The sequence below is a fragment of the Pseudocercospora fijiensis genome, assembly GCF_000340215.1.
Source record: "Pseudocercospora fijiensis CIRAD86 unplaced genomic scaffold MYCFIscaffold_7, whole genome shotgun sequence".
Taxonomy (NCBI): domain Eukaryota; kingdom Fungi; phylum Ascomycota; class Dothideomycetes; order Mycosphaerellales; family Mycosphaerellaceae; genus Pseudocercospora; species Pseudocercospora fijiensis.
In genome coordinates, this window is record NW_006921538.1 from 248,880 (window position 1) to 275,730 (window position 26,851).

Below are 26,851 nucleotides of genomic sequence, written 5' to 3' on the forward strand. Positions count from 1 at the left end.
TGACAGCATTCCAACCTTCTCTACGCACTGCAGCATCCACTTTGGCGACACCCTGCCACTTCCGAAACCCAGCATTCGGCACGAAAAGGGCGGCATTGGAAGACATGACAAAGGATCACATCCTCACGCTTTCCTGCCCGGACAAGCCCGGCATCATCCACACAGTGACTGGAGTGCTCGCACAGCACAATCTCAACATCTTGGACCTCCAACAATTCTCCGACTTGGAAGCACAACGCTTTTTCATGCGAATCCATTTCGGCCACGCGGACTCGACCGATCATCTGGCTAAGCCTTTGGAGGGACTGGATCTGCAGATGGATTACAATATCGTTCCGGTATCGCACAAGCCCCGAGTCATGATCATGGTTTCCAAGATGGGACACTGCTTGAATGATCTGCTTTTCCGCCAGAAGACCTCGCAGCTGGGCATTGAAATCCCACTCGTTGTGTCGAATCATCCCGACTTCGAGACTTTGGCCAAGAGCTATGATGTGCCGTTCCACCATCTACCCGTAACGAAGGACACGAAAGCCCAGCAGGAGAGTCAGATCCTGGATCTGATTGAGACGAACAACGTTGATCTGATCGTTCTTGCTCGATACATGCAAGTGCTGTCTCCGAAATTATGTGAGGTCATGAGTGGGAAGATCATCAACATCCACCATTCTTTCTTGCCCAGCTTCAAGGGTGCAAAGCCCTACCACCAGGCTTACGAGCGAGGGGTCAAGATTGTCGGAGCAACGGCGCATTTCGTGACTGCGGACTTGGATGAGGGTCCGATTATCGAACAACGGATTGCGAGAGTAAATCACAGCATGAACCCGAAGGAGCTCACGCAAGAGGGCAGTAATGTCGAGACTCAGACTTTGGCGGCTGCTGTGAAGTGGTGGAGCGAGAAGCGAGTGTTTTTGAATGGAACTAAGACTGTTGTCTTTAATTGAGGAGGCAACAAGTCGACCGAAAGATCTCAAGCCACTCCTCAAGAGTCCACAATCAACGCCTTTCATCGCTCTAAGACACCGCGCCAAAGATCTATGAATGGCTAAGAGCGAAAGAATTGGTCTCCACAAGCCCTGTCCCTTCCCTTCGCGAAGAGTGACGAAAGATAGACCATAAAGACAAGATCAACACAATATGAAAAAGCCCAGCATAGAGCAACAAAACCTCATCACTTCATTACATCACATCATTCTCCCCTCCATCCCATCCCATCCCATCCCAACATCCATCCTCTCACACCCTTCATCCCCTCCTCCCTCCCCCCTCCCATCCCCATCCATGAATACCTCCAGTTAAAAACCTCACCCCCTCCTCCAACACCCCCCAAAAACATGCCACCACCTCGGCCTCAAACTCCCCGTCGCAAGCGACAACAAACTCGGATCCAAACTCCTCCCATAATAAATCCCACTTTGTCTTTTCTGACCCGCCCCAATCTTCTTCTTCATCATCTTCTTCTTTGACACCAAAGCCTGAGATTGAGATTGCAAAAGTCCATTATCCGCCAAAGGTCGCATAGCTCGTGTTGTTGTCGGATAAGACCCTTCCAGTTCGCAAATGTACGTATGAAGATCGTCGCGGATGCGAGGGATTTTTGGGAGGTCGAGAGGTTTGTCTCGGGTGCGGGAATTTTGAGATTTTCCCAAGGCCAAGGGACGGACGGCGGGGTGGGCTGTGGGAGGAGAGGAGATGGTTTGTTAGTTGGGAGGGAAATTAAAAAAAAAAAAAAAAAACTTACGTGGGAGGGGTGATCGAGACGTTCGTATCTCTTGGCTGAAGGGTTTGGATTTGGATTTGGATTTGGTTTTGGGGTTGGGGTTGTGATAGGATGAGGAGTTACGTGAAGATGAAGATGAGGATTTGCTTCTGTTCTTTTTTTGTGGATTCCCTCCTCCTCCTCCTCCTCCTCCGTCCTCGTACCCGTACTCGTAACTGTAACCGTAAACAGGCGTAGCCGGATTTTTGCGTTTTGTTAGGCGCATGATTAATGAACAAAAATTACATTCCGAGGAAGAAAGAGGAAGAATGCACCAAGTCAGTACGATGAGAGCGAGAGAGCAGCGATCCATCTTATTATACTACATCGACAGACATTCGGCTTTGCAGATGTACTGTAGGTGTCACGGCACTCCTCTAAAAAAGTCCGGTCCGTCGTCCGAGTGTCGTGTCTGGCATCCCATGTCTATGCTATCGGAGTCTTGGCGACGGCTAGACATTGACTTTTAGGAATCATCACCTCCTCCGCTCATCAGTGTGCAATGGAACCCCAAGATTGCATCTGCACTGCATCGGACGACTCGGGTAGGACGTACGGAGAAATCGAGAAAAATTCAGGGATGAGATCGTAAAGGGGATTTACTTTCTTGTACAGTAGTAGAATAGAGATGAAGTCGGAGGTGACTTGGTGACTCAGCATGACCTTTCCGATTGTTTTTGCAGTAGTATGATACTGCCATCTTCCAAAATTCATCTCAAGCTCACTGACTGATCTCCCCAACAGGTCTCTTCTTCACACTCCCATAAACCTTCCTCGGAGTCATAGGATAAGGATACATATCCGCCCTCAACCCAACCTTCCCCTTCTCAAACTCCCTATTAGCAGCTTCAGACGTCCGCAACTCCTCCAAATCCATCCTCCCACCATACCAAAGCAAACCAATACCCGAGCCTTCACTAAAAACCGTAACGGACGCGAGAGCAGAACTGTCGAATCGGTATTTATGCGCGACGAGGACCATCGCAATCTCGCTCGAAGGATACGTGCCGAGGATAGCTTGAAAACAAGTCGAACCGACGGGAAACGTGACGCCGGGCCAAGGTTTCAGGTTTTGCTGTGTTGTGATCAGACACCAAGCCAAAACCGCCAAATCCTGCGGCTCCGCATTGCCTTCGAAATTTTGCAAAAGAACCCACACCGGAGGCCTCCCACGAAAAGTCGCATACGACTTTTCCGTAAAGTGACGAAAATGTCGGGCATAATCCAAATATGCCAAGTCGGAGAGACGTTGGAGTCGAGGTAATTGATCCGCAGCCATATCGTGTGGGATTGCGGCTTCAGGGGCTGTGAAGTGTGTGATGACTGTAGGGAGAAGATGGTTAGGATGTACATATGATGGCAATGAGGAAGGATGGAATGGAAGTCTTACTCAAAACCCTAGAATCATAATTCGAAAGACTTCGATATCTCGCATGGGTAGCTTCATACACGACACCATCACGAACATACTTCCCAGCTTGAACGAAAGTCGTATCTCTCCATGTTCCCGGGTCCGTGAAAGTTATAGGTGGCAACAGGCCAACTTGAGGGTTTCGTGAGGATATGCCATTCACGGCTTTGAGGTTTTCCAGATATCCGGCCGTTTCGCGCAGGGAGTCTGGTCCTGGAAAGGTTTCGGATTCTTTTTCCCAACCTGATTCCTTCCCAATCAAATCCTCACCGTTGAATTTTCCTTGATCGTGTGAGTCGTAGAAGTCACAGTCAAACTCCTCCCTCGTCATAAAAAAAGCCCCCCAAAGCCGATGACCAGCATAAAGATGAGATTTGACGACTTCGTAAGCAGCAGGTGGTGGAAGTGCTGGACTTGCAGTGGGTGGCGCGGCGCTGGTAAATAGTATAAGTTGCTGCAAAGTAGCGGCGGCCAATACCATGCACGCCATTTCTCTCATATCCGTGACGGTTGTGATGTGTTCAAGTCCGGCTGTGTCTCAATTGGTTTGGTTATGATATCGGAAGCTGTCGAAAAGCAATGAAGAGTTTTATGAGTAATGCTTCCTTGCGTCACATGGGAAAGAAGCATACGATCTTCTGGGAGCATGCTTGTGCTCCATCAGCACAAGCAGGTTCCTGCTGATCATGAGAGCAAATGCGAAGAGTAATGACGCAGGAGTAACGGGACTTTGTCACCAAAGACTCGTGATGAATGCACTACACAAGAAGCTAGCTGATCGCAACGCAACGTGATAGGGGTCGCGAGGGTATCTTACAAAAATCTAAGAAAGCTCGCTAAGCTCCATGTGCGTGGCGCATCATATACAGGCCGGTTAATCATCTACAACGACCCGCACCATCTCACGCCCTGACCGCCTGACCATTCAATGACTGTTCGCTCTGTCCAGTGTAGTAGTTGGAGTATGGCTCGCCAGCATCAGTGTGACCGTTTTCCGTGGCCGTGTGTGCCCTTCCTTCAGCCGCGGACTTGGACTTCTGCGCACTTGCAACGCTAAACGGCCCATTGATCTCCTTGTCCAGAGCCACGAACTCCTCCATGGCATCCTTGCCGCCCCGTTCCAGCAGGTAGTCGAAGTAGTATCCAGACAGATCGCGGATCGTGCTCGGAGAAAGATGAGACTTGCTGCGAATGTCATCGTATACTTCCTTGATGCGCTGGTGCCGCACGGACTCATCTTGCTGTGAGGTAGGCTGATCTCTCTCAAACTCGAAGTAGTCGACCCAGAATTTTCTGCAATCGAGAAAGGCTTGCTGGTGGGAGGAGAAGATCTTGCGGGCCTCATCAGCATCACCCTTGACCTTCCAAGTCAAGCGCGCAAGCTCTGCGACCAGAGCACCGCGCGTGTACGAGCTGTACTCTTGGTTCTCGATGAAGGTGCCCAGCACGCTTGTGGCAGCGTCGATACCGTACTGACGTCGGTGAACGTTGACCAATGAGAGTATAGTCTCGAGATGACCTGGCACATTCAACAAGATCGACTCATGAATCGCGATTGCTGTGTCAGCCTTGCCTAGCGACTCTTCGAAACGCGCATAGCTGAGGCGGATATCCGGCCGAGATATGGGTACGTAGACGGAGCTCGCACGATTGAAGATGATGCGTGCTTCTTCATTGCGAACCTCTTTAGGCTTCTCGGTCTGGCCCAACGTCCATCTCGCGTAACGGTACCAGAATTGGTCGTAGTTGGCGCATGTCACGAGGCACCTCTCGTATAGGAATTTGGTCCGCGTGTAGTCGCCCTCGACTTCCTCAAAATCCAGATACTTGTCCCAATTTGCGAGTTGCGGTTCATCCAGCTCAGTGACGTGGTAGTAAGGCCGCTTGATTTCCTGCTCGTACGTCCATCGCTTTGTGGTCTCGGCCTGAGTTTGATTGAATGATTCCATGTGGAATGCATCAATGCGTGCACGAAGTTCTCGCTCACTGTCGGAAGCACCCTTCTGTTTCTGATTTCCTTCTCGAGCAATTTCGTTTCGGAACTGTGTGATGACATTTTCCGGGGCGAGTTCGGCGACGGGTCGCTGTGCGGCCATGACGCGATATCGTTCAAAGTATCGAGCATACTGATGGAGCGGGATGTGGATGATTCGATCGAGGATGGCGAAGATGTTATCGTGAGCGTCAAGTCGCTCCTCAAATTCGAGGTACTTGTCCCAGAACGGGTGTGCGAGGAAGTCTAGTCCCACGCTGTCTGCAGCTCGCTCGAATAACCTGTTACAGAGAGGTTAGAATACCGTGAAAGGGGAGAGGGGTATCAGTGCAGACAAGGATGAGCTGGGGAGGCGAACATCTTGCGTGAGGAATTCAAGCGCTCCACTGCGACCAAATGGTCATGTCCGGATAATCAAGTGTCGGGATGAAAACAAGTGCGACAAGGTGAGCGCAGTAGCAGTAGAGGTAGTGTGCGGGTCTGATAAGTAAACGTGAGACTCTCATAGCAAACCAGCCTGTGGGTATGGAATCTCACCACTCGTTGTGCTTCCCACAAAGACCAGACAGATCGAGCATTGCTGTGTCGAGTTATGGGCACGGGTAGGAAAGGGGTGCCCTCCAACTTACTCTCTGATCACATCTGCATCGTGGCTGGTTTCAACCTTGAAGGCACAGTAGTTGGCCCAGAGGTCGACCGAGATGCCGATGCTGGCGACTCCGCGCTCATAGACCTATATCACTCAGCAATTATCCTGACTTGGTGTATGTGGGTGTTGTATGATACCATCTCCGCAGCCTCTGTGCCGCCGATTGAGAACTCCAGATCGGCATATTTCTTCCAGTAGCCGAAGAAGAGTGGAAAGCGGGCGAGGAATCGATCGTAGGCGTCTCGAGTGGTCGCGATGGCTTGTGGACTCGAATTGCGATGAAGACCACCTTCTTGGAGTTCGGCGGCGCGCACGAGCTTCTCCCAGTTCTCAAACTCTTCAGGCTCTGCGAGCTGTGCACGACGTCAGTTTGAAGTATCGCCCTCATATGGCGATGGCGATATTCTGCTCACCACTTGCTCGTTCAGCTTTTGAAGCTCGAGATCATCGGAGTAGCTGAAGTCGGCCATGTTTCGTGTCGCGCGGTGTTGTTATCGGGCACTCATGCGTGAGGTGAAAGGTGGTCACAGCATGGGTGTGGTGAAGCGATGTGACAGCAGCAGGCTGGAAGTGAGATAGCAAAGTAAAGCAAAGCTGTGTTGCGGACCGATAGAACTAGCCGAGCCCGCCGAAAGATGGCTCGTGCTCGTGATGGCTCGAGCGCGGCAGATCTTACTCCAACACCAACGAAACAACATCACCACTTTCAAGCAGGCATTCTTTAGGATACATGTATACCTAGGAACAACACAACACGTGGCAGCACACTCTGCATGCCGATAATGCTCCGTTGGTGAGCATACACACAACTTTGAACTGCCGACGGCGATGATCTACCGTTGCAAGAAAACAGCCTGAACAAACAAAACTCCAAGGAACTAGGTGACGGGTAAATCCATTAAGCAAATCGACGATAGCTCTCTCTCTCTGTCCTCTACCTCCAAAGTCGCAAACCCCCCATCCTCGATCCAGCCGAAAAGCACGGAGCCGATGCAACTTTTCCTTCTTTCATTCCCCATGTTCCTACAACCAACCATCGATCGCCGCCACGAAAGAAGAAAAGAAAAGGGTATCAAATTTTACAAAAAAAAAGATCCAGCCAGCCAGCGCCAAAAGCCAAATCCTTCTCTCCTTCTCGTCTTCTCTTCCTCCTCCCGTCTTGTTGTGTATTCCTTTCCTGTCGTACGCAGCTCCGCATCTCATCTCCCGTAAGCCGCTCCATGTCACGTTCCAAAAACTGCCGTAAAATCTTCCATGTCTCGCGTGTGATATAAATCCAGCAAATCAGATTCAGTGAAGAATAAATATAGTCCTGTTGATGTATTGGAAGCGAAGTACGAGAGCAAGCAAGCAAAAACATGTCGCTAAATCGCAGGAAAGATTCCAGAACGCCGAGCAGGTAGAAGATCATATAGGTGTATGTGGAGTCGAGTGTCGTGCCGCCGTTATGTAAACCACGAACCGCCGTCTATTTGCTCCGTTTCGCCTTCGAGTTGCTGATGGCCCCGCCAGCAAACCAAGCGGCGAGCGGCGAGATCTCCTTCCTGACACTCTTGCTCTTCGGGCGTGGCTTCTTACTTTCTGCCGGTAGGCCTGCGAAGCCCATGCCAGCGAACGGGTCGCCAAAGCCAGGAGGAGGCGGTGGAATACCTCCTTTACCGCCAGGTATCTCACCAGGGAAGACGTCGATGACCTCAGGACTGCCTCCCTTCGCTTTCTTGGCCTTCCCATCCTTGCCTTTGCCGCCCTTCTTTTTTGATGGAACGTGGTCGGGCAGAATGCCGAAGTCAGTCGCGAAGCCACCGCCCATGCCAAGGTTTGCGAATGGATCCGAGAAGTCCTCCTTCGGAGGCTTCTTCTCCTCTTCCATCGGCCAGAGGTGCATGGTGATTTCCCAGTCCGGCTGGACCATTGTGTCCCATACCTGTGGCAGAATAATCTCGCCATCAGGTCCAGTAAGATCGTAATGGCCTTGGTGGACGTGTTCGCCAATCATGTCGACGTGCAGGAAGGCCTGCTTGATCAAAGTCTCCATGCCTTTCCACGTCTTGCATATGTGCCATGGGAAGCTGAACTTCCTGCCCACAGCGTCCTTGAATCGGATCGGCGCCTTGAGTGAGTCTGGCGTCGGCTTGTTCTTGGCAATTTCGTCCTCCAGCTCTTTCGCCTTCTTCGCTGCCTCCTCCTTGGCCTTCTCTGATTCCGCGAGCTTCTTCTCATGCTCTTCTTTGGCCTTCTTGGCCGCCTCTTCAGCCTTCTTCTCGGCCTCTTCCTTGGCCTTCTTTTTCGCCTCGTCGATTTCTGCCTTTCGTTTCTTCTCTTCCTCAGCCTTGGCCTTCTCTGCTGCCTTTGCAGCGGCCTCGGCTTCTCGTTCCGCAATCCATGCTTTCTCTCGAGCCACCCGTTCTTCTTCATGCTTCTTGATCAGTTCCTTCAGCGCCTCGATCTCGGAGTTCTTGTCATTTTTCTCTTTCGTCTCGTCCTCGTTGCGCTTCTCGACCAATTTCCTTAAGGCCTCTATTTCTGCATTCTTCTCTTCCTTGGGAGGAGGTGAGCTGCCGGCCGAGTGAGGCCAGCCAGGCACTGGTGGGTATGGAGGATATCCTGGCATACCCCACGGACCAGGAGGATACGGGTGAGCGTAGGGTGCCACCATGGTAGTCTCCGTCTCGAAGTGCGATGGTGCGGCGAAGCTTTGCGGCCGGCGGCCTTCTGATGGATGTCTTCGAGGCGGTGGAGGTCCCATTGGCTCGGGCGGGAAATAGTTCGATTGGTCATCACGGATTGGCGAGAAAGGATTCTGTTGTTGGCTATGCGGCGAGAATGGATTCGAATGGGGCGGGTAGGCGAACGGATCGTGTCGCATCGATACCAATTGCTGGTCTCGGGCGTATGGATCGGGATAGCCACTCGGGGCAGTCGCTACGCTTGGTGGATATCCACCACGGCTACCAGCAGGTACATGTCGGTAGCCGGAGTGAGGATGTGGTGCGTGTGGCATTCCGGGGTGGCCATACGGTGGGTAGTCGTCCGGCGACGCCACGCTGCTAGAAGACTCGTCTGACGGAACGCGGCGCGAGGAGCTGCGTGCGTGGCGGCTGCTGCTGTGTCGACTCTCGTGTCTCGGACGGTGTCGATGGGACGAGTGTCTGCGTCGTGGCTCTTCAATCTCCTCCCGCTCCACCGCCCTGCGGGAGGATTGTCGCCGTGTTGGCGCCGGTCGTGCCTCCACTGTATGTCGTCGAGAAGGGTGTCGTGAACGCGAGGCCGAGTCGGACGGCTCAATGTCGTCGTCGTCAATCTCGCTCCAACTGTCGGTGGAGAAACTGCGACTGCCGCCGCTCGAGGCTGAGCCGCTCCCTCCCGAGGGTGTGCGGTTGGAATAGACGTGTATTACACGATCGGAATCAGTCCGGACAGAAAACGCCGTTGTACTTGCTGGTCTACGTTGCAATTTGTTGTCAGCTGAGGCGCCTTTGACAGCAGTAGCACTTGTGCGTGGAGGGGTGACCCTGATTGTGCCTCTCTGCGGGACACGGGATGCCATTGAGATAGGCTGACGGCGGAGGAGCTGAATAGTTGGACGCAAGAAGAGGGAGCACTCACGGCATCGATCAAGATGTTGTATACGGATGCCCAAAGCTTGACCCCGGGCCAGTCAGCAACCAAGGTCAAGGTCGAGCGACCAGGGAGGTACGAATGCTGTTAGCTTGTATTATTGGAACGGAAGAAGTATTTTGGATGCAACAGTGCCGCCTCTCAGAAGTGTACTACCGCGGCTGCGGTTGGTGGCGCGGCCTCGTGATTTGGTCGGTATGCCTGCAACAATGGTCCGGTTCTCACTCAGGACCTCAGTATGACGATGGTGATGAGGAGCAGAAGAGATGGTGTCGAGGGGTGCCGAAAGCGCTCCTCATACAAGCGCGAAGTGGGAGACCGGGTGCCGGATGCGTGCAAGGATATGCAGTACCTTCTTCTTCTGTTGGATACGGCCGAGCGTGCGGGTTGGCTAGTTGTATGGCTTGGCAGAAGAAGCTCTCGAGGTTGTAATTACGAGGCGCTGTCAATCTAGGATCTCCTGGCCGCAATGTCGGCTGCGATTCGTCAATGGCAGCCGCTGCTCCCCTCGCCGACAAGCCAGATCTCAAACGGTCGCGAAACGGAGTCGTCTGAGATGTGAGATGAGACAGCACCGCGATGTCGCGCACAGGCACAACCAGCAAGTGCGATGGGCGCTGGGCGCTGGTCAGCAGGTGCGATGAGGTTCACCGACTTGACGACGCCGGAGTCCGAGTGTGTACACGCACAATAATGACGCAGCGGTGTGGCAGCCCAAGTGCAGCGGCAGTGGCAGCAGGTGAGGGACACTTTTGCCTTCCACGGGCACCAGAGGAGTGCGGGAGATGGCCCGTTTGCTGTGCTTGACCAGGAATAGGCGGGTGAACTTGTACTGCAATAGGGGCGGCAAATGCTGGTGTCCAATAATAGTTATGGCCGCGACGTCCAACTTCCAAGCAAAACTCCAAGATCCAAGATGGTTTGTGATCTGGCGATGCAGCACGTGTCAGTCATAAATCATGACAATGATTTCTTCGTCCTGCGCTCAACAAGATGCCTTGTCAGCGCTGCCCAAACAGGCCCCAGACCGTCTTATTAAACAGGCAGTCCGGCCGCAGGCGGCGAAAAGCGGCTAATCTGCATACGCTGCAGTAGCGAATGCTAGCGACGCAGAAGACTGACAAACAGGGGAGACTCACAAGTGCGCTGGTTGTTTGGCTTGGACCGGTGCGGCCTGCGATGCGAGAAAATGCGGATAATAACGGATGAGGTCCAGGGCGACGTCGACGTCGACACCGAGCGAGGTGGAGTGGCGATGGAGGCAAAATGGGGATGGCGGTGTTGTCCGGAGCAACTACTGACAGACAGACAGACAGACAGCTCGAGCACGAGCCGATCTGCTTCTTTGCGTCGCACGTCGCACGTCGCACGTCGGGTGCACAGAACAGCAAGCTCTTGCAAGCTCAACAACTACCGGGAGTCTCTGATCGATGCTCACACCCGGTACCGCGGTCTCCTCATCAATCGGCGAAGCTGTGTATGAAGTAATGCGTGAGGGAACATGGATGAACAACTCCGTCGGATTTCAGAAGAAAAAATAAAAAGCCAATGCGATGAGACCGCCGAGGAATGGAACAAATGATTTTCTGCGTGAATCGATGGCGGCGGCGGCGGCGGCGGTGTCACGAACAATAATGGAATCATCTTCACACTCCACACAACACCAGCACTAAAATATATCATTGATGAACGCAACAACCTCCGAAGTTTTCCTTTGGGCATACATCTCAGAGTCATCATCATCATCATCACAATCTCAACCCGATGCAGACGACGGTGAGGCAAGGTGTATGCATGCCCGGCGGCTTCTATCGGGCATCAAAGCTGAAGCTGCCACGTATGAAAGCCCAACGCTACCAGGTACGCACCGCACCACCCACCACAACCAAGACTAGTAACATGCAGCATCAGTCGTCATTGGCAGCCACATGCCATGCCATGCCATGCAATGCAGCGGGCCGACACATGAAGAAGTGCAAGGCAAGGCAAGGCTGATGATGATGATGATGACGACGATGAAGATTTCGGCTTTGGCTATACACATACGTAGAAAGTTGGGCTTTCGCTTCCGCTTCTATTTCGGTGATGAGTGTAAGATTTGAATTGGTCTTCTCAGAATATGAGAGAAACTTCGAGTGGGTATCACTATGCAGCTGCAGCAGCAACTAAAAAAATGCGGTGAGCAATACAGTACCTTCAAGCCAGGGCAGAGCGAAAAGCCACTAAGTTACAGGCTGCAAAAGTTCCTGCGTCTGCGTCTGCATCTGCACCCGCGCATTCCACACAACTACAGTAACATTTCTTCAACATGCAATTCGTATCCTACTCGCCTACCAGCAAATCAACCCCATCCCTATCCTCGAGTTCAGTACTGCTAACAAGATCCTCGGGATCCAAACGATCACCATCGAAATGCAAAGATGCAGCTTGCCCATCCGGGATTTTGAGCTGCTTTTTAGCATAATTAAGGATTTTGGAAACCTTTGTAGTCTAGAGAGGAAGAAAATTAGTCGTCATGCATGCAAGCAGGCAAGCAGGTCGAGTGTACATACCGGAGTCACGCTCACTCTAACCTCGTCTCTGTCTTTGGCTTTGATGGTGAGTCGGATTTGCTGCTTTTCTGCTTCAGCTTCTTCTTCCTCCTGCTCTTCTCCATCGCTGTCTGCCTTCGACCCGCGTGCTCGTTCCGCTTTGCTCTGGGCGAAAAGTCCTCAGTCATAGCCTCGATGTGTACTCGAGCCGCGCCATCTGCAGCTCGGTCGTCAGCTCTGATCACATTGCCTTGTGAGTCAACTTCTATTCCCAGCCTTTGACATGTGGTGACGTTGTATAGGCGACGTCCGTTCCAGGTAAAAAAGATCTTGTCGGCTTGGGCTTTATCGTAGCCTTGTTTTTGACACCACGCTTCTCTTACTTGTTTGAGGTTTTGTGAGAGTTTCCGCTTCACCAACAGCGGCTCTGTATCAGGTAGATCTGATGTTACCAGTAAAGATATCGTCGGATCCACCAAAGACGGAGTGTGACTGGGTCCAGCTTCCGCGCCTCTTTCCAAAGTCATGCCATTCGGAGTTGAGGACCTTTGCTGCTGCGTTTTCTGCCTATGCCTTTCCCGCGCCGCACGTTGTATCGCAGCAATCTCTGGGTCTGAATCTTCCTCTTCGTCCGGATCGGGCTGTGGCGCAGGCTTCGCTTTTTGAAGAGCTGTGATTTGTATTTCGCCATCAAGGTCGCTGGCCTCTGCCATATTGCTGAGTGCGCTCTTCGGCTTGTTGGGTGAAGGAAACATATCCTTGGTGCGTTGATTTCTGGGAGATCTCCTCACTGGCATTGACACTGGCTCAAGCGTGCCTTCATCGTCGTCGCTATCAATCATAATCGGGTTCGCGCCTGCCAACGCCAACAACTTGGCGCTCTCTTCTGAATTGATGCGTCGTTTCTTGAGGCCGGCCTTACCGTCCTCGCCTGGAGACTCTCGCTTGATCGCATTCTTACGCTCTTTCCTCTCGCTCTTCTCTTTTTGTCGCTGATCGCGCTCTTGCTCTTTTTGCTTCAGACGTTCCGCGCGCTTCTTCTTCTGCTCTATGGTGTCTCGCTGGATCTCGAGGAATTTGTCGGAATGGCTGAATAAGTCCTTCTCGTCGTCTCCCCTCTCCAGTGCCTGTGGTTTCGCCCACGCTGGCGCTTTGAAGAACGACATGCAGTCTGCAGTCAATTGTACGGCGCACGATAGATTGTGATGATGCGACGATCGGGCGAAGTCAGTGTCGAAGTGAAGTGAATGCTCAAGCCTCGAACGCGAGATCGAGTTGACGAGTTGAGGTGAGGCTTCGCGTGGAACTCTAATTGAATTACGCGGTGGTCTAAGCGCTGATCACATTCTCACGTGCTAGAGTCCTTCCTTCCTTCCCACAGTATTTGCGTTGCGTTGCGATGCGACAAACAGTAAAAGGCCCCATCTCCATACAAATCCGCATTGCATCGTCTTGTCTATAAAGCCAGTCTACTCGCTGAGTTGGATCCACTCAACGAAATCCCTCTCCATTGCGGGACATGCATATGCTATTCATTGATCAACAGCACACACACACATACTTTGGACATTGTACTTCTACAAGTGTCTGCATCACCACGAGGACTGTAGTAATGGCGGTCCAGGAGAGGGAGCAAGTTCTCAAGAGCATGCTGCAAGAAGTTAACTTTTACGAGTGTTACGACAGCCCAGGAAATTGCTTGGAGGTTAGAATCCAAATTGGCGGCTTCCAGGGTCCATGAAGCCAAACGAACTGAACTACGCGTCGTGGGAATTGGCCTGTTGAAATCAGAAGAACGCAATGGTTGATTCTTCCCCGAAAGCCATGCTCACTCTTCTAGTGCCTTCCTGTAGTTGAGACGCCGAAATTGATGCACGAATTGCTAAAGTTGCGTCCGGCCCAGGGCATGCTGTCAATACGACATCTTCGCAGCAAGGATAAAATGAAAAGGGATTGAAGACAGGAGAACGGGATGGCCTGCGCGATGAGTGCTGTTTCGCATTTACAGGTTGGTCTTTTGGCAATGTATACAGGAGCAGCAAGAGAATGTCGTCTCACAGTAGCTGTTGTGAGCGCATGCGTGTGAATTTCGTGATGCCTTCCTCTCTTCCACCGGTGAACGCCTAGCAGTCCAATGTCCAACAGGTACCGTGTTCAAAAGCTGTTGCCATTGATTGGAGCCGCGCCTTGGGGTGGCGATAAGTTCCGCGCGTACTCGGTTGCAACATTACCTGTGACAGACGTTAGCATCAACATGGCGGTCCGTGGATGAATGAACTCACCAGCCCTCTTGTAATTGCAGACGGTGAAGTAAGGCGGCACGCCACCAGCAACATTGCCAAGACCGGACGGGCAGTAGTGCGTTGCGCAACCGACATGTGTAGTTGACTTCCAGCACACCTGAGTCATGTGTCCCCATTGCTCAAAGTAGGTCATGGCGGGCTCGCGGTACCATTGATTCTGAAACATCGGGATTTCGTTATTGTAGAATAGATCCGTAATGACATGGCCAATTTGGTCAGGACTATATCCAGCAGCGATGTTTTGGCCAGCACTTGGATCGAATTGCCTACAATGCGTTAGTACGGTGAGAACAGTACAGGCACACTGCGACATACTGGTTATGTGCATATATGCAAGTTTGTGCCACAAGCTGCGCAGTATACGCCAAAGATTGATCCCATTCAAGAGGCGGGGCGAGGTGGTTCGCACGATGATAATTGTGGTGTTTCAGCACACGATCCTGATACTGATCGTTTGAATATCCAAGTGGTGCCCAATTTGCGAGATTGACTGCCGGTCGTTGTTTGGCTCCGAAATCAAAGTGGTTGACCGCATTGTGACTCCCTAGTCCCCCTCCATGTGCGTAGTGCGCATTCTTGACTTGCGTGAACGGCTTGAAAGATGGCCGCGGACCTGGTCTCGGGCCTTTGTCTGCATTGTTCGCGAGGTCCTCCGCAGGTAAGGCGAGTGCGACAGTGCTGGATAGCAACGCCGCCACCACAAATGACAACCTCATAGCTACCAAAGAAATCCAATCCACGAACAAAAGAATGTCTTGACGCGTGGCGTAGGCTTGATAGATGATACCTCCAAAGCCTGGTATAGACAACACGTAAGGAAGAAAGCGTGTGTGAGTTCGACTCTAACGTTAGGTGCTGAGTTTCTGTTCGCCCCTTTTAATTGCATGTTCGTGCGCACTGCGCAGGCAGGATACCTGGTTTTTGACTGATTAGGAGGGCACGTGATTAAAGCTTCTTTCGGTTCCTGGCAATGCCAGGTGTGCCGGCACATCTTCCTGGTCCCAACATTGACTTCTCGTGACTTTTGCCGGGGATTTGCATGGATCGAGCAGGCGGCACTGGAGTGTATCGAAATTAAGCATGGGAAGACACTGCTGTGTGGACTCGCAGCCATCACAACAGAGATGAAGTCGCGGGCATATCGATGTCTCGTAAGCGGGCCGGCCCTGCTGGCAGAGCAGTCACTGTGATCAGACCAGGCCGTGAGACGACGATCAGAATACATGTACTTCATGTTGGTGTCTCCTCATCTGATGACCTCAGCAGTAGTTCATGACCGCTCAACTACCGACTGGCTCCTCCAAACATGACGTCGATAGCTATGGTTGAACCCCAGCTACAACCATCAAGATGCGACACTGCGACAACACGAAACTGTTGCGAGACAGCTGGATGCTGTCCAAAATCCAGCCCGGTCCTGGAGAATGACATAGAAGCCGCCCGATATATCTGCCGATGCCCACCGGTTTGTGCTATCCCAAGGGGTGCTCGCCCGGCTCTTGCCCGTGAAAGTATGAGGGAGGAGAAACGTCCTTGCGAGGAACGGTAGAACGGTATTGGTTGCTGTGGAATGGTCTTGTGATGTATGTGGTGGTGCGGTATGGTGATGTGTTGCTGAGACGAATCAATGTCCAGCGCGCAAACCCTGGGTGTGGCGTTACGCCGAAAGCTCACACTGTCTGACATGGTTATGGGTATGCACTTGACTGTCAGGCATTAGGTACATCGATGATGAAGTTCAAGAACTTGCAAGCGCCGATAGGTAAGGCGCGATTGCAGTCACACTGCACGTTCATCGACCAGCCACGCGCGATGAGCAGAACGAAGGGAGTTGTTAGAGAGATGCCCTCAGCGCTGCTAAGGCTGTTCATGCACTCAACCACTCTGGGGCCATGCAGTCTCGCGACGTGCTGAAACAATCGCATGCCCGCCCATGTGCGGATGGCACTTCCAAGATCGCTGCGTTTCGACTTGTGCATATGCACTCAGCGTCCTGCTCGTACTTGACTGCCTTGAGCATCGAATCTGAAACATCCAGAAATCTGAAACATGTGCCAAGATCCTCAGCCTTGCACAAGAATTTGCTGTGATGTCCGAGAGGCTGCGCGTGAGCCGAGTGCGGAAATCATGGAAGCTGGTGATGGGAGAGAGAAGATGAAGGCTTCAAATTGCTCCGCGTCTTTCTGAACCTCGAGGGCTTGCGGGATTGATCCAGAATGTTCAGAGCGTGCAGACGGCCACATGATGCGCGGCTCGACATCACAAAATACGTGATGATGTATGTCTTCTTCTACCGTCTTCTAGCCAGGCTCTTTCTCTTCGTTGCAGTGCTCGTCGACGCGTGCTTGCGACTTGGGCGGATGGTTCATGGCCAAGTCTTTCGCGATTCGGGAAACGTCAAAGGACCGAGTCGAGTGCTCGACGGACAGCTGACCGGCTCGCGATACAATTGAGCGAGCATAACGCCGCGCGGACGTGCGAGAGGACGGAGGTTGCAGGTGGAAAGGCGAAATGCAGGACGGCAAGACCATTCGGCAGCAAGCGGCCGGCCCTAAGTCGCTCCACTCACACCCCGAGCCCCGACCCCGACCTTGTGGAGGTTGACGGATCGGTGTTTTTCGCGTCTCCAAAACTGCCACAGCATTCTCGTCTTGTGCTCACATATAGGTCTGCCTGCATACGGGAGAGTGTCGAGGTAGGTCTTGCTAACGTTAACTTCTTACAATCCCACATCTTCACACCATGGCTACACAACGAACGACCAAAGCCCCCCTTGACATCAAGGTCGTCGGAGCTGGCATGAGTGGCCTTTCTGTCGCCGTCTCATGTGCTCTGGCTGGTCACAAAGTCGTGGTACTCGAGGCTGCGAGGCAACTAGCAGAGATTGGAGCGGGTTTCCAGATTACCCCGAACGGCAGCAAAGTCTTCAAGCAATTTGGCATTCTCGACCAGCTGGCGTTCAAGGCGGCCGAGCCCACTTTCCTGCAGGTACGGAGATGGTCGGATGGGAAAGTGCTAGCGAGGACGGACGACTTCAATGGCGAGATGCGGAAGAAGTACGATGCGCCTTTCTGGGATCTGCACCGAGTCGATGTTCAGCAGGCCTTGGCTGAACGAGCAAAAGAGTTGGGCGTAGAAATACGATTGGGATCAAGAGTCGAAGACATTGATTTCGACAAAACGACAATTACGCTGACGAATGGCGAGACGTTGCAGGCGGATCTGATCGTCGGTGCAGACGGGCTGTGGTCGAAGTGCCGACAGAAGTTCCTAGCAGCACAAGGTCGGAAAGAGGATGCCCCCTTGCCGACTGGCGATCTGGCATATCGGATCGTTCTGCATGTCGATGATGTGCAAGATCAAGAGCTGCGAGACATAATCTCAAACCCCAGCTGCCAATTTTGGGTTGGGCCTGAGGCACACGTCGTGGCATATTCCGTCAGAAATGGGACCATGTCGAATATTGTGCTGCTAGTCCCGGACAACCTGCCTCCCGAAGTGGCAAGACAACCTGGCGATACCGAAGAAATGCGAGCAATCTTCAACAATTGGGATCCAGTACTCAATCGCTTCCTAGACCACGTCAAGACCGTGGATAAATGGAAGCTCATGCATCGACCGGAGCTGGACAGTTGGATCAGTCCCAAGTCCAACTTTGTTTTCGTCGGCGATGCATGCCATCCGATGCTTCCGTACCTTGCGCAAGGTGCGAACAGCTCTATGGAAGACGGTGCAGTTTTGGGAAATGTGCTTGCTGCATTAGAGTCACGGGAGCAATTGCCAGCGGCTCTGCGATTGTACGAGCAATTACGAAAGAAGCGAGGCGAAGCAATTGTGCGTGAAACGTTTGCTCAGCGGCATGACTTCCACATGGTCGATGGACCTGAGCAGCAAGCGCGAGATGAGCTGATGCTGGCACAATTGGGCAAGCCCATCGATGTCAAATTTCCATCGCGATGGCAGTGTCCTGAAGTGCAGCCATGGCTGTATGGGTATGATGCTCAGAAGGAAGTTGATGATGCACTTAGAGCCAGACCGTTGAGTACTGCATTGCACGCTAACAACTAATCGATTGAATCGCGTTTGCCCAGATCTCACCACACCTACAATCTGTATTCACCATGAAGTGAGCAAACTCGAATCTTGTGACACACCAGATACTACCGGATTGCCCTTTTCCGACTCAAATGGTCGATATGCTTGTGTTGCTACTGCTCATCAACCTCTCCGTACCTCATCGTGCACCCACCTTCCCCTACTGATTGAAACACCATGAACATCGACACAGGTCGCCGCGTATCTCTCGCACCTGAAACACAAGAGCCAAATCCTGACACCATCTCGCCAGGGCAAAATTCACCAATACCCCTGGAGAGCAATGCCGGTCCATCATCACCACCAATCCCAACCTCGTCTCGACACCAGCCCAACGCCGCAACCCAACCCCGAACCACCGTATGGCAGCGCGTAAAACACACATTCGGAAACGCCATCCTCCCCCCTCCGCGCCGCGCCTCCTTCTCCGAACTCAACGACCCCAACGACCCCCTCCGCTGGTCAGACCCCCACAAATTGAGAACCTACGCCACAATCTGTCTCTTCACCTTCATGGCCAACGTCAACGCCTCCTGCTTCACCGTAGCCGTCCGACCCCTCGCAGCATACTTCCACAACGACGCAAACCACGCGACATGGCTCACGAATTTCAACGTGTTGGCTTTTGGTCTGGGGAATTTATTCTGGATTCCTTTGATGCGAGTCGTAGGGAAACGACCGGTTTACCTTTCTGCGATTTTGATTTTGGTGTTCGCGAATCTTTGGAGTAATCAAGCGACATCTTGGGGAAGTCTGTTAGGATCCAGGATCGTTTCTGGACTCGGTGCTGCGGCGGCTGATGCGACTGTTCCGAGTGTGGTGTTTGATTTGTTTAAACTCCACGAGCGAGCGTATTATCTGGCATGGTTTCATATTTCTTTGGCTTCTGGGATTTTTCTGGGGCCGATGATTAATGCTTTTGTTGTGCAGGGTCGGCAGTGGTGGTGGATTCCTGGGTGGATGGCTATTGCTTTTGGGGTCGTATTCGTGCTGGCTTTCTTTTTTGTGCATGAGACGACGTATTTGGAGGATAGAGTTCCCAAGTTTCCGCCACCGAAGGAATTGACTTGGGTGCAACATCTCAGTGTGTCGAGGGCGCTTACGAGGAAAGCTAAGGTGCAGGTGTTCAAGGAGACGTTGCTGGACTTACTGTACATGTCCTGCTACCCTCAGGTACTTTTTGCGGGCATCGTGGTCGGGGTCTTTGTAGGATGGACCATCATTATACAGATCACAGTGGGACAATGGTTTACTGCACCACCTTACAGCTGGCCGATTGGAAAGGCTGGCACATTCCACGTCGCCGGTTGGATCGGCGCGATGTTTGCGCTGTGGTTTGGCGGGAAACTCCTGGATTTGGTTGTGAACCCGGACTCAGACTCGAAATGGCAGAGCTGGTTGCACCGACGTCTTAAAACCGGGCCACCTCGTCGACTTGTTGGACTTGTCGTGCCTGGCCTTTTGGCACCGCCTGGATTGCTCATCTACGGCATTCTCATCGCTAAAAGGAGATTCTGGGTTGGACCGGCGTTTGGATATCTGTTGCACTCTTTCGGATTCAACACTGTTGGGAATGTTGTCGTGACTTACAACGTCGACTGTTATCGGGAACTTACCGCAGAGGCGATGGTGACGCTCTTCATCATTCGCAATATCATCGCTGTTATATGCAGCTTCCTGTGCAACGACTGGTTGGCAGCAGTTGGTCCAGAAGCGGTAAGTCGTCTCGATCGCATTTTCGATGTGAGCTGACCCTCTGCATAGGTGTTTGGAACAATGTCTGCCATTGAGTGGGCTGTTATGCTTGCTGGTGTCCTGTTCTACCAATTCCATGACAAGTTCTTGGACATCTGTGAGAAGTTTGGACCATACAAAGGAATGCAGGAGCCGCCAAGCGGAGTCGGACAAGATGATCATGAAATGGCATTTCTGCAGACTGTGGGCCGTGTTCCAGATGTCGAGAGCTCGGTGCAGCATCCTGTGGGCCGTGTTCCGGATGTCGAGGGCCACGCTCCAGATGTCGAGCGCTCTTCGCACCATCCTGTGGCTGAGTCGACGAACGCGAATGGCTCAAACACAGCTAGATAGTGCGATGGCGACATCAGCCCCCCGATAGAGGGTTTGCCTCTCTTGCACGAAAGCATGCTTTGACACGGGTCAGCATTGCCATGAAGAACATCGGCATATCCTCCTCGGCAGGCATAGAGACCTTGATTTCGAACTCTTTGATGAGCGTTGATACCACCCGCTGGACGATCATCTCAGCAAGAGCTCGTCCGGGACAAGTTCGTGCACCTCCACCCCAAATCAGATTGTAGCGATCCATGATCTTGGCGTCATCCTCCTTCAGCCATCGATCCGGTCTGAAGTCCCTAGCGTCGAGTCCAAAAATCTCAGGATTTTGATGCAGTGCTACTGGACTACAACCAACGGTCGTGCCTGGTGGAAAGTAGAAGCCGTCAATTTCCGTCCCATTTGCTGGCACTGTTCTGGACAAGCTCATCCCGATGACTGGATGCAGGCGCTGCGCTTCCTTGATGCAAGCTTGAGTGTATGTCAGGGTGCAAGCATTAGCGTAGCAATCTATTCTGGCGTAGTCCTGTACTTCGTCTCGTACTTGGTCTTGCGCCTCGGCATGCGAGCCCAGCATGGAAAGCACTGCAATCAACGTCGATGTGGTAGTCTCGTGGCCAGCCCCGAAATTAGTCATGACCATGCGTTTGAGATACGTGCTTTTGAACTCCGGTCTACTCTTGTGGAGTTCAATGAGTTCGTAAGCCAGGTCTCTGCGCTTATCGTTCGGGGGCTTCGATCTCAGTGCTGCATTGATTCGGCGCATGCATTTATTACCGACAGCAGGGAAGAAAGGCTTGAAGTTCGCGGGAGGAGTGAAAGTCAGCCCCCATACCTTTGCAAATAGTCGACCCAAAGATCGCGAATAATTGTCCATGATTTCTGCAGTTGGGAAGAGACCGAATACACTTTTTCTGCGCCAGCCTAGATAGGAGTGCCCGCTTGAGCCGAAGTCTGTGCCTGCGCGTAGATAGCCAGGTGACCAGGAAAGGACGATAGCACTGAGGCACTCGACTGTAATGATATGCATCCACTCTTTCAGGTCAACTTCCGCGCCTAAAAGAGTCCGAAGATGTTCCACGACGCCAGCCATAACCGCGTCTACTGTCCCCTCATACTTGAGAAGATTCCGTCTGGAGTAGATGTGTCCGATAAGGCGCCTCTGAAGTCTATATCGTTCCATGTCAAATTCTCCGAGCAAGTCAAGAGTATCTGGAAAGCTGAGGCTCAATGTGCGAGTCAACTCTGGTCTCTTCAAAGCCAAGGCGATGTAGAAGGTGGACTTTTCAAAGCCATGGGTCGCGCTGTAGATCTTGGAGAATGCTTCTTTGCTGTTCAGCCATACTTCGTTCGGTCCGACTCGGACGACTGGGCCATAGGTTGCATGCAGCGTTCGGCCCAGACTCATCATACGACCATTGCGGGCGTGATATGCGTGCCATGTGTTCGAAACTGCTGCGAGCTTCGGTCCCGGTACGCGATGGAGAGGATGGAAACATAGTCGATGGATGATGACGGTTACAAGCACCACTCCGAACAACGTGAAGATCGTGCCAATGGTATGGCACATCCAATGTGCTATCGTAAAGGCCATGATGATGGCGACAATGCACGCGTAGGTCGATCAGCAGTCGTGTAGGTTATGGACTCCGACATGGCTCTGTTTGATGCAGCTGGCGTTACAATATTTCGATGCTTCGTTGTCTGAAGATTTGTAAACGGAGGGAAGGAAAAGCAGAAGAAGCCAAGGAAACCAAACGCTAGCGCCGGCTGCCGCCGAACCATTCACAGCACGCCCATCTCCATTCATCAATGCCTCCACCAATCACCACAACGCTGCAGAGTCCAGACTAGCAGGTCTACGACAACTGATGGTGTCTTTTGTTAGCGAAAGCTGCGCTAAAGAAGATAGTCTACAGCGATTGTCTCTCTCCTCAGAAGCGGACAAACAGACCTTCACGCCCGAAGTAGTAGAACTACAGCATTGAATTCTTTACTACAGTAAGTACCCTAGTCACACTCGCCATCATTGAGCAGCCATGTCATCCACTTCAAGCAACAGAAGCTGATTACAGGAGCCTGCTTTGCACGTCGATCGATCACGGAGTCTGGTTCTGGACCATGGCGACGCAGAGATTCTGATACCATCGAGAATACTGCTTCTGCTTCGCAAGCACATCAGTGTCCAAGACAGCCTGGACTGGCGACATCGAGGCTTCATGATGCATTGTGAATACACGACAGGATGCGCCCAGAACACTGTTTCGTGATCAAGCATCTCAAACCATTTATGAACTACACCATTGTCCTAGTGACGGTAAAACAGAGTACGAGTCGCCCAGACCACATTGGCCGAACGATCTGCAAGGTACATTCCTCCGCTTTGCTTAAACCATAATGCCGACAATGAGTGTGTGCGGTATGAATAGCCAACGAGCGATGCCCTTTGTTCTCCTCCGGTTCTTCTTCTCGGGGCTCGTGGGCCACCACCCATGGCTCTAGTCGGATTTGATTTTCCTCGCACGTCGTGCAAAGCAATATCGAAAGAGACAGAATACAGCGAGCCAGATAACGCAAATAGCTGCGATTGCGCCGATGATGGACTGGGGCGAAGTCGGTAGAGTCTCCCGCCAGCTAGACGGCTTCGTCCCAAGCTGGATACCGGAAAGCGTAGGCCCATCGTCCAGGCCGCACATACTTCCGTTGAGCGTGTTCGCCAAGCTTTCGACATCAGGAGGAGAGACAGCAGGCCGATCCTCGGCGTGACAGACATCTTGATTGGGTGTACGATCGGGTGTACGATCGGGTGTACGATCGGGTGTACGATCGGGTGTACGATTGGGTGTACGATTGGATGTACGACTGGGTGTACTCTTGGGTCTTGCGCTGTTCATCCTCTTCGCCCTCTGGGCCTGCTAGGCCGAGAATTTGACCGGGACAGGGATATTGCCGACTGGTTTACTCAGTACGGAATCGTAGAATGGAATGAAGGAACCCGTCAGATATTGGCAGACATCTTTCGAACTTTCAGAGTCGGTGCCTCCGGCGATTGCTTTGAAGCACGCTTCTTCCCTGATTTTGAGCAGTCTTTTTCGCGTTGACTTTGCAAATCGCCCACCGAGGACCGGTGCCACGAGCGGGAATGCATGGGCACTGTAGTTGCGACTGGCGTAATTGTTCGCTGCGCCAATACTCAGTTCACTCTGAATATGTCTCAAGCAGCAAAGGGTGACGGCTGCGTCGCGAATGTCATCCGAGTTTGGTACAGCGCCCCAACTGACAGTCAGGTGAAGATCCTGCCATCTTGAAGGCCGGTACAATATGGGACTGTATACAAACGATGATGGTTCATCCTCATCCTCATCCTCCTCCTCCTCGGGGCCCAGACCGACGAATGCCCACTTCTTGCTCCGTCGGAATGTTTTGGCATTCACACGGTCCACAAGATCGATCACCTCGTGCTTGGCAATGTTGTGCAAACCAATGATGTCGTTGGGACCAAGGGATTCGATGATAGCCTCGGGAGTGTTGCGGTGATATGGCGAGGACGGATGTGAAGCACGTCGAAAATCTGCGAGAATGAGCAAACGCGTATGAAAGAAACAAAGACGGGTCCTTACCGATGGAGAGTACCGGCATGGAGCGCTCACTGCAAGACCTGTAATCATCAAGGTCTATGAGTGATGCTCTGATGCGCCGCGAGTCATCCATATTGCATGTGCCTGTCTGTTGATGTGGCCTTGTGAAAAGAATACTTGACGTTACGAATGCTGCCGGGTAAGCTGTGGTTCCAATGCGAATGTGAAGAATGCTCGATGCTGTTGATGCGTGTCTGTAAGCAGAGTGTGAGAGAGGGAGAGGGAGAAGCATTCCAAAGTAGGTCCAGTCACCTCCTCTTGCTCTGCAGTGTGCCAGGTGAGCCGCATGACAGGCGCGACCATGATTCTGAGGTAGCCGCTGCTCGCCGTCAATCACGGCAGGAGAGCCCTCGTTCTGGTGGCCACATACCGCAGGCTCAGTATTGAAGTTGAAGTTGAAGTGCAGATATGGGGAGATGGCAAGTCATAATCGCATCGTAACGAAAGCTATGAAATGTTCACCACCCACTCTCCACCCCATCACTCATCGCCTTTCCTACACACGCGCTCAACAAAGCCACCAAATCCCTCTCCCACAACCCCCTCTCATCTCCATTAAAGAATGTCCTCAAACCTTTAGTCCGCCACCCATTGACCTCAAGGGCTACAAGCGGGTCTGAAAAGGCCGTGGTTACCAAGTGCGAACCCCCGAATTTCCATCCTCGACCGCAGTACGTCGGGTTGATTCCGTACTTTTCGAATTTCCGACACAAAGTGTTTTGTTCTGCGCTTGGTAAAAGTGACCTCACTGCTGTAAGAGACATTCACAAACCTTGGAAGGATTGAGATGAGAGAGCAGTGGGCGATATCTGTTCTAAAGCGCCATGTGTGTGCAGAAGAGAAGAAGAGGAGACGGGAAGAGGGAATTTGAAGGGAGGTGGGTTAGGGACGTTGCACCAGTGCGCTAGCGTGGTTGCCTTGGATGCGAAAACAACCTCACCGGTGATGATGTGATGATGTGCTGCGAAGATTTGGAAACTGGTCGGATGTGAGTGTCGGAAGGACTTCGTTTGTACATTTGCTGTCTGGCGGCGGAAGAATAGCAGAAGAATCGCAGCAATAGGTGTGGTGGATGATGATGATGATGATGATGATGATGTACAAGTGTCGCGCCCTCTCAATGCCTGACCGCCTGGCCATTAACCTGCGTGCCATTAACTTGCACCGTCTGTGCCTGCTGCGGTTGCGGCGCAGACATCCTGGCCTTACCATTCGGCATGTCCTGAGGTGGCGGAGGAGGTGGTACTGGACCGTATCTAACGGGAGCTCGAGATTCGATGACTTCAAGACCCTCGTCTTCCGTGTCGTCATCGTATTCGCCCTCTTCGTCTTCGTCGTACTCCTCATCTTCGTACTCGCTTTCTGTCTCGCCTTCCAGGCCTTCGTCGAACTCATCCGCTCCGGCGTGGGCTTGGCCAGGTTGCGCCATGTTGGCGTTGCCGTATCCGTTGTTTTGCATGGCGCGGCACAACTTCTTTAGCTTCTCGTTCTCTCTAGTAAGTCGATCTATGGTCTGCTGACTTTGCGATCGTTCCTCGGCCATTTGGAAAATGTTCTTGTTGGTCGCCTCCTGCTTCCGAGTTAGATTAAGGTTCTCCTTCTCTAATCGCTTCGTCTTCTTCGACATCTCCTCCATCTCCTTGCGGAAGGTCAAAAACAAGTCGTTGCTGTTGTTAAGCGTGTCTTCCACCTGCTTTGGGGTCAGTCAGTTACCAAGCAAATACAGCATTCAGGGTGGCGGATATGCGAGCGTAACGGGATGTGTAGAATCGTCGTGCCGGATGCGATTTGGTGGTCGACATACCTGCTTGAACTTCTCCACATAGACGTTCAATTGCCCTCGCAGCTCGTTCTCCGTCTGGCTGAAAGTGCTCACCTGTCTTGTCAACTGGTGGCTCTTGCTCAGCTCGCTCTCTTGCGCCTTTTTCAGAGCATCGTGCCGTGCGATGTGGTACTGTATCTCCAAATCCTTCACCCTGAGCGTTGACTGGAAGTGCAGTTCCCGTAACTCGTATTGGTGTAAAAATGAGGTGAACTTCTCTCGGAAGAGTTTGTCTTGCTCCAGCTCTGCGCTTTGCCGTTCGGGTGCTCGCTTATCAAGTACCACCTCTTCCACGTCCACGATCAGACCTTCCAATCTACGGTGCAGTTCCTCGTTACGGTTGGACGAATTTTCCTTGAGATCCCGGTAGTCATCTTTCAGCTTCTTATTTTCGCGCGTCAGCTCTCGACTGAGCTTTTCCAGCTTCTCCTTGAGGCTGCGCTCTTTCGTCCTCTCCTTGCTTACTTCCTCCTTCTCTTTCTGCAATTGATCGCCACGCTTCTTCGCCTTGACATGCTCACGCTCCGTCCGCTTCATGTCTGCCAGGAGCTCGCTGTATTTGCGCTGGAGGATATCCGACTTGCTTTGATGTGGTTCCATGGTGTTGAGCAGCTGCGAGAGATCCCTGTTGGCTTTCTTCACCTCTGCCTCGATTTCTGCATTTTGGTGCGCATCCTCGGCATTTGTCGACTCGAGCTGCGAAATCTTGGAGAGCAATGCGCGATGGGCGTCGTCTGGGTTGGTCGAGTTCGTGCTGCCCTTCTTCGCCTTGCCCTTTCCTTTTGCGGGGCCGGGAGCAGTCGTCGGTGGAGGCGGCGGAGCGGCGATTGAGGGGTCTGACGCTGAGGCATCGCGCGAGTAGTCTCCGGCGTTCGAGGGCGAGTTTCTAGAATTACTACTCGAGGCGGGCACTGGCTGTTGGTGCTGGTTCGCAATTGCCGCCATCACAGGGTGCAAGA

General features: G+C 52.4%; 10 protein-coding genes across 10 annotated transcripts; 4 read left to right on the forward strand and 6 right to left on the reverse strand.

Annotated features, from left to right (window-relative positions):
• Window positions 1–104: 104 nt before the first annotated feature.
• MYCFIDRAFT_64428 (uncharacterized protein) lies at window positions 105–944 on the forward strand (the record flags this gene model as incomplete). The annotated part of the gene is made up of 1 exon (XM_007930691.1): window positions 105–944. The coding sequence occupies one exon, from the start codon at window positions 105–107 to the stop codon at window positions 942–944; it is 840 nt and encodes a 279-aa protein (XP_007928882.1).
• A 1,307-nt stretch (window positions 945–2,251) lies between these two features.
• Window positions 2,252–6,282, reverse strand: MYCFIDRAFT_189636 (uncharacterized protein; the record flags this gene model as incomplete). Its single annotated transcript, XM_007930794.1, has 7 exons — window positions 2,252–2,286; window positions 2,373–2,403; window positions 3,550–3,604; window positions 4,200–5,444; window positions 5,793–5,896; window positions 5,950–6,165; window positions 6,226–6,282. The coding sequence occupies 7 exons, from the start codon at window positions 6,280–6,282 to the stop codon at window positions 2,252–2,254; spliced, it is 1,743 nt and encodes a 580-aa protein (XP_007928985.1).
• Window positions 6,283–6,690: 408 nt separating this feature from the next.
• Window positions 6,691–9,585, reverse strand: MYCFIDRAFT_216010 (uncharacterized protein). Its single transcript, XM_007930795.1, has 2 exons — window positions 9,419–9,585; window positions 6,691–9,255 (listed from the first exon to the last, which is right to left on the reverse strand). Exons 1-2 carry the CDS (start codon window positions 9,421–9,423, stop codon window positions 7,281–7,283), a joined length of 1,980 nt encoding a protein of 659 aa, XP_007928986.1. The 5' UTR covers window positions 9,424–9,585; the 3' UTR covers window positions 6,691–7,280.
• Window positions 9,586–11,993: 2,408 nt separating this feature from the next.
• Window positions 11,994–13,127, reverse strand: MYCFIDRAFT_198252 (uncharacterized protein; the record flags this gene model as incomplete). The annotated part of the gene is made up of 1 exon (XM_007930796.1): window positions 11,994–13,127. The coding sequence occupies one exon, from the start codon at window positions 13,125–13,127 to the stop codon at window positions 11,994–11,996; it is 1,134 nt and encodes a 377-aa protein (XP_007928987.1).
• Window positions 13,128–13,935: 808 nt separating this feature from the next.
• MYCFIDRAFT_58648 (uncharacterized protein) lies at window positions 13,936–15,081 on the reverse strand. The gene is made up of 3 exons (XM_007930679.1): window positions 14,580–15,081; window positions 14,244–14,530; window positions 13,936–14,192 (listed from the first exon to the last, which is right to left on the reverse strand). The coding sequence occupies exons 1-3, from the start codon at window positions 14,978–14,980 to the stop codon at window positions 14,116–14,118; spliced, it is 765 nt and encodes a 254-aa protein (XP_007928870.1). The 5' UTR covers window positions 14,981–15,081; the 3' UTR covers window positions 13,936–14,115.
• A 1,925-nt stretch (window positions 15,082–17,006) lies between these two features.
• On the forward strand, window positions 17,007–18,332 carry MYCFIDRAFT_37946 (uncharacterized protein; the record flags this gene model as incomplete). The annotated part of the gene is made up of 1 exon (XM_007930628.1): window positions 17,007–18,332. The coding sequence occupies one exon, from the start codon at window positions 17,007–17,009 to the stop codon at window positions 18,330–18,332; it is 1,326 nt and encodes a 441-aa protein (XP_007928819.1).
• Window positions 18,333–18,797: 465 nt separating this feature from the next.
• On the forward strand, window positions 18,798–20,021 carry MYCFIDRAFT_13265 (uncharacterized protein; the record flags this gene model as incomplete). The annotated part of the gene is made up of 2 exons (XM_007930543.1): window positions 18,798–19,718; window positions 19,752–20,021. Coding segments are annotated over 2 exons (1,191 nt in total), but the record flags the coding sequence as incomplete, so codon positions are not given.
• A 108-nt stretch (window positions 20,022–20,129) lies between these two features.
• On the forward strand, window positions 20,130–20,541 carry MYCFIDRAFT_211892 (uncharacterized protein). The gene has a single exon (XM_007930797.1). The coding sequence runs from the start codon at window positions 20,136–20,138 to the stop codon at window positions 20,445–20,447; it is 312 nt and encodes a 103-aa protein (XP_007928988.1). The 5' UTR covers window positions 20,130–20,135; the 3' UTR covers window positions 20,448–20,541.
• Window positions 20,542–20,552: 11 nt separating this feature from the next.
• Window positions 20,553–21,993, reverse strand: MYCFIDRAFT_166309 (uncharacterized protein; the record flags this gene model as incomplete). The annotated part of the gene is made up of 1 exon (XM_007930798.1): window positions 20,553–21,993. A coding segment is annotated over exon 1 (1,290 nt), but the record flags the coding sequence as incomplete, so codon positions are not given.
• A 3,302-nt stretch (window positions 21,994–25,295) lies between these two features.
• MYCFIDRAFT_124177 (uncharacterized protein) lies at window positions 25,296–26,699 on the reverse strand (the record flags this gene model as incomplete). The annotated part of the gene is made up of 2 exons (XM_007930799.1): window positions 25,296–25,763; window positions 25,875–26,699. Coding segments are annotated over 2 exons (1,293 nt in total), but the record flags the coding sequence as incomplete, so codon positions are not given.
• Between the last annotated feature and the right edge of the window lie 152 nt (window positions 26,700–26,851).

Excerpts from the sequence above, each read along its gene's own strand:
- MYCFIDRAFT_58648 (XM_007930679.1), bottom strand. The coding sequence starts at position 14,980 with ATGAGGTTGTCATTTGTGGTGGCGGCGTTGCTATCCAGCACTGTCGCA. Across the intron at positions 14,531-14,579 it reads TGCATATATGCACATAACCA|GCAATTCGATCCAAGTGCTG; the intron begins GTATGTCGCAGT and ends AACGCATTGTAG. Across the intron at positions 14,193-14,243 it reads CTGCAATTACAAGAGGGCTG|GTAATGTTGCAACCGAGTAC; the intron begins GTGAGTTCATTC and ends CGTCTGTCACAG.
- MYCFIDRAFT_211892 (XM_007930797.1), top strand. The coding sequence starts at position 20,136 with ATGTCTGCCATTGAGTGGGCTGTTATGCTTGCTGGTGTCCTGTTCTAC.